The sequence below is a fragment of the Prinia subflava genome, chromosome 1 (genome assembly GCF_021018805.1).
Source record: "Prinia subflava isolate CZ2003 ecotype Zambia chromosome 1, Cam_Psub_1.2, whole genome shotgun sequence".
Lineage (NCBI taxonomy): Eukaryota > Metazoa > Chordata > Aves > Passeriformes > Cisticolidae > Prinia > Prinia subflava.
The window spans coordinates 112,610,623-112,624,170 of record NC_086247.1 but is presented as its reverse complement, the minus strand read 5'-3'; the positions used below and the strand labels follow the sequence as shown (position 1 = coordinate 112,624,170).

Sequence of the window (13,548 nt, the reverse complement as noted above, 5' to 3'; positions counted from 1 at the left end):
ATGAGAAAAACTTCTGTACTGCCTTGATTTCATTATCTGATTGATGGATACTACACTTCCATTTTAAAAGCCTTATGCCAAACTCATTGTGTGAATTGCTCTTTTGCAGATACAGAGCTCAGAATGAGACTTGCAGGAGGATGTTGTGCTTATAGTATAGTCTGTGGTAAAGCAGGTGTTTTAAAACTTGGAATACTGTATATAAATTTCTTTGTTTCAATGGAAGTTACTGAAGTTTCTCATTAGATTTTCCATAAAGTGATGCGGAATATATTCTTCCTTTGGATGCAAAGAAGATGTTGGGTATGGAGTCAATCTGCAATTACCTTTTTCAAGAATCTCGACTTGCCATCTCTAATTAGATTCTGTATGGCCGAATTGATTCTGTAATCTACATTTGCATTAAAAACTGACTCCTAGAATTACTCAGATAGCTTGTAATGTTCACAGTTTGTATCTTGTCATTTTTCTGGGTTTGCAGATGTGAAAATTTTGTGCATCTGCAGCTGAAGACTTTCAGAGCACAGAAGCCTTTATAATTGAAGGCTTAGAAAATTTTCAACAGATTCTGCTTGTAAGGAGATTACATATTCTCAGATGGCTGTAAAATGCTGGATAAAAAGTCTAGATGATGGGGCAGTAATAGCATGAAATTGATTGGGTTTTAGACAGTCACCATTCCCACAAGAAGCAACGCACTGATCTTGCACTCTCTTGGAATGGAGGGGTCAAATGAATTCCATTGCTGTCAGTATAATTTGCCTTAAGTGTTGTTAAGATCTGGATGAAGCAACTGCACTGCCGTACATGTGCTATTCTTTTCTTTTTCTCAGTAGGCTGAATTTTATTTTAATACTCACCTTAAATAGTACTTTGTCAAGGAAATACTAAACCTAGGAACATCAAAGATCTCTTTATAAATATAGCAGTAATTGTTGCTGTGAAGTGCTGGAGAATTCTGTAGCTCCTGGATGGAGAATGATTGCTGTGACTAGCATTAAGTAATCATCCCACAGTATTGCCTTGTGTCATCAAAAAGGAAGTTCACAGCAAGGAATAAAAATCAAACCTAAGCATGAACAGATAGTTAAGATTATGTATTAACAGCGCATAATATATAAGTGAGAACTTCACAGGCTTTGCTTTGCAAGTTTCCTAGTTAATCTTTCTAAATTAATGTTGCTACTAAAAAAAAGATTGTCTCCCTTTCAGTTATTTTGCTGTAGCTGCTTATACTCTGTTCTGTGTTAAAATATATGAAATGAGAACCGTATTTTTATTAACTTATCTCTAGTTGTCTACTGAACCAGCTGTAATACAGGTATCTCCAGTAGTGCCACAAAATTAATGGTACCATACACAGAGCACTTAGGTGATCATTAGAGCATCCTCCCAAAGGTTCAAACTACAATACCAGCCTAGTTTGGTGGTTGGCACTTCGAATTTTGAAATGCACAAAGACTTAGGATTGTTTATTCCTTTAAAGCTTAGCTTGGAAGAGGAAATATTTCAAACTACAGTCAAGACAGAAAGAGGCAAGGAGAACAGCAGAGCATCGCTTTTCCTCCTAGAACATCAACTAAAATAAGTCAACGCTTCCTGGTGTCTGGCCCTTAGCTGAATATTAGCAAGTGTTTATCTGCTTCACAGCATGGACTGAGAACTTAAATATTTAACTCGGTTTTTTTAGCTAAGTATTTAATTAACATGTGCTTCACATAATTTTGTTCTTCATTCTTCTTGGGTCTGTTTCAAATCGACTTGCCTCAAGGAGGTGAGGGAGGGTGAGAGGGAATCTTGGGAAATGGGTAATCTGTTTCCATACCTCAAGATCAGATGGATGTGAGGGCTGAGGGTGGCAGAAAAGGGATACTGTCCTTCGCTCTGGTTCTGTCACATTGTGCTGCATATTGTCTAGTCAATGCGACCAGCAGTGTACTTCAGTTCCAGTGTCTCCTTGGATAAGGTGGAGTAGGTCAGAAGGAGGGCTGGATAAAAACCCTAACTATCACCTCTTCTTGGTGCTGCTGCAGCTGGAAGAACTGGGGCAGGCAGGGACCCCCAAACCTGACATGGAATCCCTACTCAGCAGTGGCTGTTCCTGCCTCCATTCTGATTCCTCCCTCAGCTGCAGCCCCTGAATCTCCCAGGGCAGAGATTTGCCACCAGGCAAAGGTGGCAGTTTTTCTAATACTTTCCAGGGCTGTTTCACACCCCTGTAGACAGTTGCAGATACTGTGATAGCATAGAAGTAGAAATGCAATACCACTGTGCTGCATTTTAAGCACAGTTTGAAAAGTACCAAGATCGTAAGAAGGTGTGACTGGTTTGTGATGCCTTCTGTTTGTTAGCAGTGCTCTCCTTTATAGCTTAAAGGGAAACAGTTTCACAAGGTTCAGGCTTGTCCCTAAAGGAGAAAAGTGTAGTGAAGGGCTAAGTGGTATCAGAGCATAATACTGGCATCATCATGTGATGGCCAAACTATACTTATGTCTGGTGTATTGCCCATTGCTGCTAGTTGGTCCATGCCTGAAGCTGGCTTTGATATGCAACATCACAGCAACCTTTTCCTGATGTGTGCATATGTTTATGTTGACATTTTAACTTATTTTTGTTTGCAAGTAACCTAGTGAGAGGTGAATTGGGCACTTTGTAAAGTCAAAGCGAGGTCCTGAATTAAGCTTCTACATTTTTGTTGTTGTTGTTTTTGTGTCTAGAAGGTTGTTTCTTATTCTCACAAGTCTTCACACAGTGAAAAACGAAGGTACCTATAGTATTGCCAGTAATTTCTGCTGTAGACATGCCCATGTCACTGCATGCTTTCATTTGTGCCAGAAGAATCACTTTTTGAAAGAAGGGCTAATAGATTTGTCTGTCAAAGAGTATATTAGGAGGGAAGATTAAATGCTTACCTCTGAAGCGGTAGAAGTAAAATGCTGTTATGTTGCATTTCAGTTTTGAATGGTAATTCATTCTTATTAAAGACTTAATGGGACCCTGCCAAAGCTCAAGACAATTGTTCGCATCCTTCTGAAGTCAGTTACGAAGCTTTACTATTTGGAAACATGAGGAGAATGTCAATATGTATTCTTCTTGCTTATTTCATTTGTTTAACTGATCTTTTGATGCGGTAGAAGTAAACATTAGTCATAGTTTTGTAGCTTCTGTGAGTTTAAGTCATGATTTAAAAATCTGAAAGTAATCCGTGCTAGTAAACATCTTTCTTGTTCCCTTTTTAAAGTTCTAGGATAACAATATTGGCTGGTTTTTGAGTGTTTTCAGTCCATTCTGTAGCTGGATGGATTCTCTGTGTCCTGTGCAATATGAAACTCCTGATTTGTTACATACTATACTGCAGGCATTTGGCACTAAACAAATTGACAACAGACCTTGCTATACTAAGATAAGAGAATAATTTTACAGGTACAACATTTCAGAAATCGCATTAGAGTTGACAGTTCAAAACTGGAGGATTAATTAATATTTAGAAATCTAGTCAAATGGGAATAGTTGTAGGCTTATTAGAAGCCAATGTCACATTGCTGTTTGAATCAAAGATTTCTAGGTCAGAATGACTGATGTTCGTGTGAATTTTCTTATATAAACATGACTAATGACTTTTGAAAGGTCACGGTTTTATCAGTTAATGTATGCTATATAACTGCTTATTTAACAGATGTAAGAGTGTTCCTGGAAGCACTTCAGTCTTTGTTATTTGCTTATTTTTAATATCGTTTGACTGATTCTGTGATAGTTCAGTCACTTGAAACATGCAAATCTGCTGACATCTGAACCTGAATTTCAGTTCTTTTTGTTCTTCTGCTGTGTAGACGAAGAAATCTGCTCATGACCTCAGTGTGGCTTTATTTCAGATATTTCTTGTACTGATTAAACAATTAGGAACTTGATGAGGTTTGCAGTCTTAAATAACCTTAGTGTTATTCTGTGGAAATGAATTGGTTCAAAGTAAACTTATGATATTTTGGGAATCCTAGATATGCAAAAGAATTCAATTTAGTTTAAAAATTTTTGTTCAAAGGGATGTATACTTCTGATATAAGGGGATACTTCCATAAAATAGATAAAAAAGAAAATACACACAAGCTTTTCTAGGCTTGAATTCTAGCAGTGTCTTTGGATGTCTTTTGTGGTAGTTTGCCCATCTAACCTTTTGTCTGTTGTGGTATTCGATTTAGTCACGTGAACTTCTACTTAACTAATGAATAAAATCTTTAATGCTTCTTTAAATAATGAATTTCATATCTGTTAGAAGGGTTGGGCTTTGTGAATATTGCTTGTTGTAGAAGTGTTCACCCAGGGTTTTCTCTACCTAAACTTTCTGTACAAAACTTCACGTTCTCAATATCTTTAGCCTTTGTAGTTTGGCCTTTCAATGAATGATCATGAAAGAGTTGCTGTTTTAGGATAACGTACACGCACTGTAGTGCTTCTTGCAGCCTGATACCTAATTTCAAGAACTAATGGATGTTTTAATAGTTTAAAAGTTTTGTTATCAGATGTTTGAGATATTTTGTGCCAGGAAAGTGGAAGATGAATGCCTTAATAGCAGTCTGTTGGTGTTTTTTTAATGGTTTTTATACAGTGTGAGAGACTGAACTGAAGGTGTGCACGAGAGACTTTTTGTTATACAAGAAATTCTCTGCAGCAGAGAATGTACAAACTTTGGAGATGAAACTTCATCTACAGAGGTTCCAGACTGTGTCAATTCTTACCGATTGAAAGAAGGCCGTTAGTTTGATACCATGAGCAAACAGACTGATTCCGTTGCCTGTTACTGAATGAGTCACCTGTCAATTCTACATGAAACAGGGCAGCAGCAAATGGAGCACGTAGCCATCCTCTCTCAGAATGGGAGTCTTGCATTGACTGCATGTGATAGTCTATATTTGAAAATGAGTAGTTTTAGAAAGGAATAAAAAAAATAACCAGAGTGTTTCTCAGAGTGAAAGAAAACCTTTAAATGTTTATGCACAAAAACAAACTCACCAAAGTCTGTCGGCTGTGGTGTATGCACTGGCTGTAGAAGTGAAGAAAATACAGTTGTTAGTAGCTGAGAACTTAGTAGTTTACTTTAGAACTCCACAGATTATAGGACTATTGTACTTACATAGTAAATGAGATGCTAAAGTTCTTGATTTTTATCTTATCCTTCTTCTGTTTCTTTCTAGGTTTAACTATAGATCAACACATCATCTTGCATCTCATGGGTTTTATGAATTTTTAAATTGGTTTGACGAAAGAGCATGGTATCCACTAGGAAGAATAGTAGGTGGAACTGTAAGTATTATAATAGTAAATACATTAAAATAAATTTAATAAGTAAAAAATAATTAAAAATTACTTCTCAGGAAGTTTTTTGATCTTTCAATACAAATTTGATATTGATAAAGGGAGAATCTTAATAAAACATGGTTTTAATTGTAAAACTGCTGCAGAGGGAATATCAAGGTGTTTTTAATTTTTATCTGCAGAAACTGAGTAAGTCAACATGCTTTAGTCTTTATCCTTTATCCAGCACATTGTGACCAAGAAATACAGAACTTCTTACCTATGAAATTCTAATAGTAACAAATAAGGGTGTTATGACTCCTGCAATTCTGGTATATGAACTCTAAAAGAAAAACATTTTAAAAAATTAAATCATTACATAAATCTCTTAAGGTACAATTTTTAATCCAATGATGTATGCCAAGTAGACTTCATGTATGTATGGAAAAAAGTTAGGATTTGACTGGGAGAAGACCTTGTGAAATTAGATCAGTGGGGCGCCTGTATGAAGCATCAGGACTAGTTAAAACTGGTATCAATGCAAGTTACAAGACAGGAAAGGTGTACAAAACAATGTTATCAAATCAGAATGCAAATATTCATTGGAATAGCTTTAGTAACACTAAAGTAATGCAGCCATCTGTTTCTTAATGTGTGAAAGTTTATCAAAGCTTTTTAATGATAATATATACCACTTAAAGGCATTTACAAGTTTTTTGTAGCAGTTAGATCACCATTTGTTTTAGTGTCTTAGAGATACTGGACACTCTTCATGCAACATGTAAGTGCATGTTTTCCATACCTGTCTTATACAAAGTAAAATCGCTTAGGAAAAGGAATTGAAATATATGCAGGGGAACATTTATTCATCTGTTAATTTAATTTAGTACAATGCCCTTCTTAGTTTTTGAAAGAAACTAAGGCAGGTGAAGTACATATTAACTTTTCTAGGATGTATTGATTTTTCTAATGTTGATAAATGTGGGAGAGTAGAATTCCTATTAAGAACATTCTAAAGTTCTCCAACATCCTATGGTGGATTCAATAGATGTGCATAAGTCTATGCTACCTTTCCTGGAGCACATCTTAATTCAATTTTACAGGACTTTGTTTTAATCCTTCATATCCAAAGATGTCTACAGATATCTAGCAAAAATATAGTACTCAATTGATTGACCATCAACTTTTTAACTTTAAAAAATTAAATCTTGTTGAAGCACATTTTCTTTCCCCATGGTACCAAGAAGTGAAAGAATAGCATGGTATATTTTAAAGGAAAATGGATATGAGTGGGAAATTTTGGGTTTGTTCTTGGTGGCTTAAGCTTTTGGGGCTTGTTTTTTTTCGTTAAAACTGGTAGCTAGCTTGAAATTCTCTTGCAGATTTTGGTTTCTGCTTCCATACCTTAATGACAAATTCTTTTCATTATATGATAAATGTCAAGCAGGATGCGATATTATCTGTATGCTGCTCGTTCATTTATGAAGTAGATTATTTGTTATTGTTAGCATTTGGATAAAATTAAAAGAGCCTAGGGTATTCAGTTTTGTTGATTAATCAAAACATGATTAAAGTAGTACTAAAATAATTCTGTTAGTTTATGCTAATACTCACTGCTTATATCAGCTTAAAAATTATTGTTTCATTGCAAGTTCTATGTAAACAAACCTACCATTATAGTTTTCTGTAATAACCTAGTGTTTTGGTTTTTATCTCCATGTAGGTATACCCAGGGCTGATGGTGACAGCAGGCCTTATACATTGGATTTTAAATATGCTTAATGTAACAGTCCATATAAGAGATGTATGTGTGTTTCTAGCACCAGTTTTCAGCGGCCTTACAGCTATTTCTACTTTCCTGCTCACCAGAGAACTGTGGAACCAGGGAGCAGGGCTTTTAGCTGCCTGTTTTATCGCCATAGTTCCAGGTTACATATCCCGATCAGTAGCAGGATCGTTTGACAATGAAGGCATAGCTATTTTTGCACTGCAGTTCACATACTATTTATGGGTAAGTAATTGCTGAGTCTTTTGCTTTGGGAAGGTTTTTTGGTTCCTCCTCCATCCAAATGACTGATTTTCTTAGAATCCGTTGAATTCTTATTTTCCTCCCTCTCATCCCTCTTCCCCTTGGCTCTTGATTAGGCAAGTACTGAGAAGTCACATGATCTGAGCCACTCCATAATCACGCTCTTCACTTTGCTGTGTAAAAGGACAGTTCCGCTGAAGTATGTGTGTCCTGTAGTAGCAATAAAAATGATGATGACTCTATAAATTTAAAGCAAACAGAGGAGTTGGTTGTTTTTCTGTTTGGAGGTATTAGTATTGTCTGCATCAAATGTTAGCCTCCTTATGTAGCTGGTGAAAAGCAGTAGACTCTGATTATGAAGTGCTTTGAATTGTCTTCTGGAAAGATTTGACTGTATGGAGGGTCTGGGCTTTGAGTTAAGTATGCAAATTAAATAGTCAAAGCTATCTAGAGTCAGATATTAGTATTACTTGTATGCTTAGAAAAACAGTCTTACATCTTTTGATTTGCTTGCTTGCTAAAGGAGCATGTCTGCCTCTCCCTAATCTGTGTAGAATTTCATCTGTAAGGTAGTTTTGCAGGAAGAAGTTTAGGGAAGCTGGAGTTTTTCTGGACTGTTAAACCTACTTTGAAAATAACAAAAAAAGCATAACTGTATTGTTAATTCAGCACAGACACTGTAGGGTACTGTCTCTTGGTTATTCTGGAATGCCTGTACTTTTCATTTAGGGTGGCTCCATGTAAGTACATGGTCACTACAATTTTCTCCATAATTTTGTCAAGAGTTCTGGTTTCCATAAGCAGAGACATATTCACAAATGTTTTAGCTTTAGAATATTTCAAACTTGGGATATAGTTGGTAGGAATATAATGGAAGAGAATTGAATTTTTTCATGACTGAGTGACTGGTGTTTCTTAAATGCATTTTTTAAAATCTGGTTTTAGAATAAGCTACAGCTGGAAAGGTGTGCTGTGTTTGATAACAATAATAGAATCAACTTATGTTGTTACTTTAGAGTAACTGAGATATGATAGCAGTTATCTGTTCTCATGGAATTCATATTTAACTAAACTGCAGAGTGCAATAATGTTTGCATGAACTCTTGTAGAATCAAATACATTTTATAGACAACTTTCTAGCTTTCTTTAATGTCTATTCTTCATTCCTCTTCTCCCTCACCACCGTCACCCCCATCAGTTTTAAACAAATTCATATTCCTGGGGCAGTTTCTGGATCCTGCTAAACCTTTTTTAGTATCTGGATGCTCTCGTTAACCTTAAGTGAGTTTGTTGAAATTACAGAATAGCTCTTTTGTCTATAATGGCAGAGTTAGGTCAGATGTCAGACGAATTAAGGCATGGATGGTCTTCACTTAGAATTATAAAGTGCTCTAACATCTCAGAGAAAGTAGCACACAGCCATTGCAACTACCTTTCTACATCAGATCATAAAGCAGAGAGTTGGATTGTATGCTTTTGCTAGAGAAATAGACCTAACCTCCTTTAGTGTGTGAAAGAATTGCATTTGTGTTACAATTTTATGGATGTCAGTTCAGAAGCATAAAATACAATTTGATGCGGGCTAAAGAAGTTCTCACGACAGTTGTTTTGGAATGAAACTTCAGAGTTTTGTCCAGGATTTGTCATTCATAAATACTTCCTTATTTTTCCAGGTGAAGTCTGTAAAAACTGGGTCAGTCTTTTGGACAATCTGCTGCTGTCTATCCTACTTTTACATGGTAAGGCTTTTATATATATATAATAGCTAAAATGTTTGAGTAACTTACATAATCCAGATGTTGACAAGGAAGAGAATGAGAATATTTTTATCTTTGTTGGAGCCATAATATAAAATTGTTGCTTTGTATTGATATTAAAACCTTAAATATATGACTAAACAATGTAATATATAAAGGGAAAGTCTTTAAATCAATATGAAAAAAGCAAATTTTTGAAAAAAGATTGGAATATAATAACTTTATTTACAAATTTTTTCCATGCTGTGATTTGGTTGGATTTTTACTCAGGTACAGGTAAATTAAGGTATAATTTTGATATTTGTGGCTGTATGTCATTACTATAGTGCAATAATAATCAGAATATTTAGAAAGTAAAGACAGAGTTACATTTTTATAATTTTGAAAGCTATTTCTATGCGTATAATTATGCCATAAAGTAAAGCTTACCACCAGAACTGATGAATGACTTCAATGTCATAATAAATGATCATAAATGCCCTTTTCATTCTTGATCTGTGAAAATGGAGGCTATTGCAGAGATTTTCTTAAGGGGTAACAGAGGGGGAAAACAGTAGTAAAAATGAGGAGATAAAACCAATAGAAAAATGGAGGGAATTGGTTTTCCCCCTCCTCCATGTTCTGAAACCTTAGACTTGACAAATTCTCCTGTTTGAATCAAACATCTTTTTTTTTCCCTGATAAACTTTGTGTGACTGTATGAAAAATAAATTATCCTCAAAATAGCCAGTGGTGGGACAGCCAGGCTAATTGTGTGGTGACAGTTAAGACTGAGGTCTCAAATACTGCTTTTCTGCCATCAGATAACTAGGTTTGCAAGAACAAGGAACTTCTGGATTGGTTTATATGCCTTAAAGTCAAGGTTAATTCAAAGGTTGTCTGGATGCTGTCTAGTTTTCCTCTAGCTTTAATGTCCATTTGGTTTCCTGGGAGATTTTTGCAGTTAATATAGGAAATAATAGCCTTGTGTTTGTCACCAAAGAGGCTAAGATAACTATTTCTTGTTAAGAGTACATTTATTTCATTCCATTTCTCCTCCTTTTTGCCACATTGCTTAATAGAGAGCCACTTCTTTAAACATAGCATTGCTGTTTATGTAACATTATAGTGAAAAGGTCCTGTAGCGTTGGTACATGTTTAAGTGCAGTACAAAAGCTGCAAGTAAGTTTTTGTGTCAATTTATTGGTAGGATTCTCTACAGGTGCCTTCATAAACATACAGATAACAAATACAACACTTCCACAATTTTACTGCTAAAAAAATCACACAATAACAAGTACTTACCATCTTGGTGTGTGGGATTGTATGTAAGAGTATGTGATCATGTGTCCATGGTCCATGTCCATGTCCAACTTAAGACTCAATTGTCATCATGACAGTCAATCCCTGAATGTAAATGGGGGTGCTGTTATTTTCCTTTCAAGTTCTGTCAGCTTATGAAAGGTTCAGATTCATCTGTAGCTTAGCTTCAAATCTCAGTGATTAGATGAGAGAATTTTATTGCTCATATCTACTTCATCCCACATAGGTGATGGCTTTCCCTGCATTGTATTTCCCTTTTGGAAATAATTTTGTGGAGTTGCCCTTCTAGATATTTTTCTTGAGTAAATTTTTAGGACAAAGCATATTTGTATTATTTGTTACATTGTAATAATTTATCTTTCTCTGAGGGAATCAGTCATTTACAGTGTAAGTTGGAAGTTAAATCACAATTTTGAGGTAGTAAGAGTCAGTCCTTGAATGGGAAGTTTGGAGACCACCTTGAAAGGCAAATGGATATTGCATGAACTGACAAATCTTCCCTGATAACTAAATCAGCCTTAGAATACATACCTAACTCACTGTTATGGCTATTTGACTCATAGCCATACATGGCATTCAATACAGAGAAGGGTGTTTTCTCCTTGGTTTTATATTTTTAGCCCTTATTTTGCTTCATCAGCTTCTACTTCCTATGGCTTTTCATGACAAGGAGGTAAAATAAAAGAAAGCTTTGCATTGAAGCAAACCTGCAGGAGTAATAGTATGTCTCCACTCGTTTTGCCAATCTGTGAGGATACCTCAGTTGTGTTTGAAAAGTTCCAAAGTGCATCTTCAGTATAAATTTCAGTGCTTAGATTTGGGTTCATATTTTGATAATTAGGAATGCAGGTCCCTGGTCCATGCAAACTGCGACCTCCTTCATTCAAACATTTCACAGAATTTGGCAGTATTCTATTTGCATGTTTGAACTCTATTCTGTCTTAACCTGTCTTCATACAGTGTTTTCTCCCATTAAATAAACTTACCTGTGTAAACCATGATACTTCATACAAGTAATTAGGCAATAGGATTTTGATAATCTGAAACGAGTTACTAGAAAACTTAGATTATTTTATTCTACTTGTTTCATATTATCTGAATTGCTCACCATAAATTTGAAGTGCTGGGTTTGTAGTATTAGTGTCAAAAGACAGTAATACTTGACCTCATGGGTTTTTTAGAATCTGTTCTATAGAACATAGTAATTTGGGTTTCTGTTTGGATTCTAGGGCTTTAAAAATAGCTGCATGAATCTAAACCCTAAAGTACAATTGAAGTGAAAACCACATTAGCTACTGCAGGCTAAAAATGAAGATCTAGGGTAGGCATGGTGCATATGGGAGAAGTCTAGACTGTAATTTGACAAGAGGACATGTTAAAATATGGATTGTCTAGGCAGTATGACTTCTAAATACGTTAGAAATTTAGATAACACCTTGTAATGATAGCTCGTCAAATCCTTACCTAAACCAGCAATCAGTGATCCGTTAATAACACTGTGGTGTTTCAGGTCTAAGTACACAATACAGTCCTCAACAACTCTTACTGCCACAGGTTTGCAATGTCTATAATATTGTTGTATATCATTCCACAGTTGCCAGTCCTGCTTTCATGTGCATCCATACTCTTCCTTTTGTTTATTTCTTTACACTGCAGCCTGCATTGGCTGCTCTAGTCCTGGAGTTCTGCTCTCGGAGGTGTACCTTGCTCCCTTTCCCCTCTCTACCTGGAAATAATGTTCCCTGTCCTCAGCAAAAAGTGCACAGTGCTAAATCTGTCAAAAGAAAGTTTTGGATCCTACGTGAGATCATAGAATATCCTGAGTTTGAAGGGACCCACCAAGATCATCAAATTCCAACTCATGGCCCTACAGACCCTACCACTGCCTTGTGTCGCAGCCTTCACCATTGGGAAAAGCCTCCAGCATCACATGCTCGTTTGCCAGTACGACCAGATTAGCTTGGAAGGAGGAGATCCAGGAAGGGTAGCCTAGGAAATCCATCAGTTTTTGTGCTTTGTTTTTCTTTTATAATATATATTGAGAAGGATTCTCATGGTATTAGTAGTAGTTTTGACTGCTGGTGTAGATGGGCTTTGTGTTTTCTTGTTAGACCATCAAGATGTCCAGCATGGGCTGTCCTAAGAACTTGCAGATCTGATTTCCTGTTCTATTTGTCCTAGGTCTCTGCATGGGGGGGTTATGTTTTCATCATCAACCTTATTCCGCTGCATGTGTTTGTTCTGTTGCTGATGCAGAGATACAGCAGGAGGGTCTACATTGGTAAGTTCTGTTCATTGCAAAGTGATTCTCAAATACCTAAACACAAGATACGAAATTGTTGTACTGGTGTGTTTTGTATCAAGTGAGTGTAAAGTAATTGCATATCAGATTGAGTTGTTTTAATTTGAGTACTGATTATAGTCAGTATTTTCTACAACATGGAAATAAGGAGTTGAAACATACTCACACTTCCAAAATTTGGTATATGTAGCTGCTAATTAATTTTTTCCTTTTTAGTGCATGGGAAAGAAAAATGGGTGGTTTGATGTAAAAGAACTCTGTTAATATCTTTTAAATATGCATTATATGTGTGCCTTTAATAATGTTTTATATTTTTTTCTTTTCTAAGTATATAAAACGATATTTTTTAAAGTCATACAGCAGAAATTATGCAAACATACAGATAAAGACATAGGAAATTTTAACTAGCCATGTAAGTTTTAGATCACTGAGACAAGGTGTGCACAGTAAGAGTCTGTCCCCTCTATGGGAATCCTCAAAACTTTGTTGGATCAATTGGTCAGCCTTCCTTCCAGTTTCAGGAATGTGTGAATAGGGATCCTGGGAGCCTAACTTTTTTATTGATTTGCCTGACATTTAAATACTGTGTAAACTGTTTTTACGGACACTTTACCAATAAAATCAGTCGACCATGATGTAGGTGTGTGAATGGAATAATTAGTAAGCTATTCAGGTATTCAGAGATTGAGAAGTTAGCTGGAACATTTTTAATGTGAAGCCTTTACCATAGGTAGGTGGAGAACATAATGTGAGCTGAAGCGTAATCACAAGGAGTTTCATATTTGTAAATGTATTTCCATTCCTCATTTTAATACCGTTTTACCTTTGTATTTTAATTATTTTAATGCTTTTTTTAGTCCCTGCCAGAG

The 13,548-nt window shown here is 35.8% G+C and overlaps 1 protein-coding gene across 1 annotated transcript in view; it reads left to right on the top strand.

Annotated features, from left to right (window-relative positions):
- Positions 1-13,548, top strand: part of STT3B (STT3 oligosaccharyltransferase complex catalytic subunit B) — a 50,654-nt gene that overhangs the window by 17,013 nt on the left and 20,093 nt on the right. Inside the window, exons 2-5 of the mRNA XM_063408672.1 lie at positions 5,190-5,298; positions 7,013-7,300; positions 8,992-9,057; positions 12,559-12,658. Coding sequence (XP_063264742.1) covers positions 5,190-5,298; positions 7,013-7,300; positions 8,992-9,057; positions 12,559-12,658 — 563 coding nt within the window. The remainder of the gene's footprint in view (positions 1-5,189; positions 5,299-7,012; positions 7,301-8,991; positions 9,058-12,558; positions 12,659-13,548) is intronic.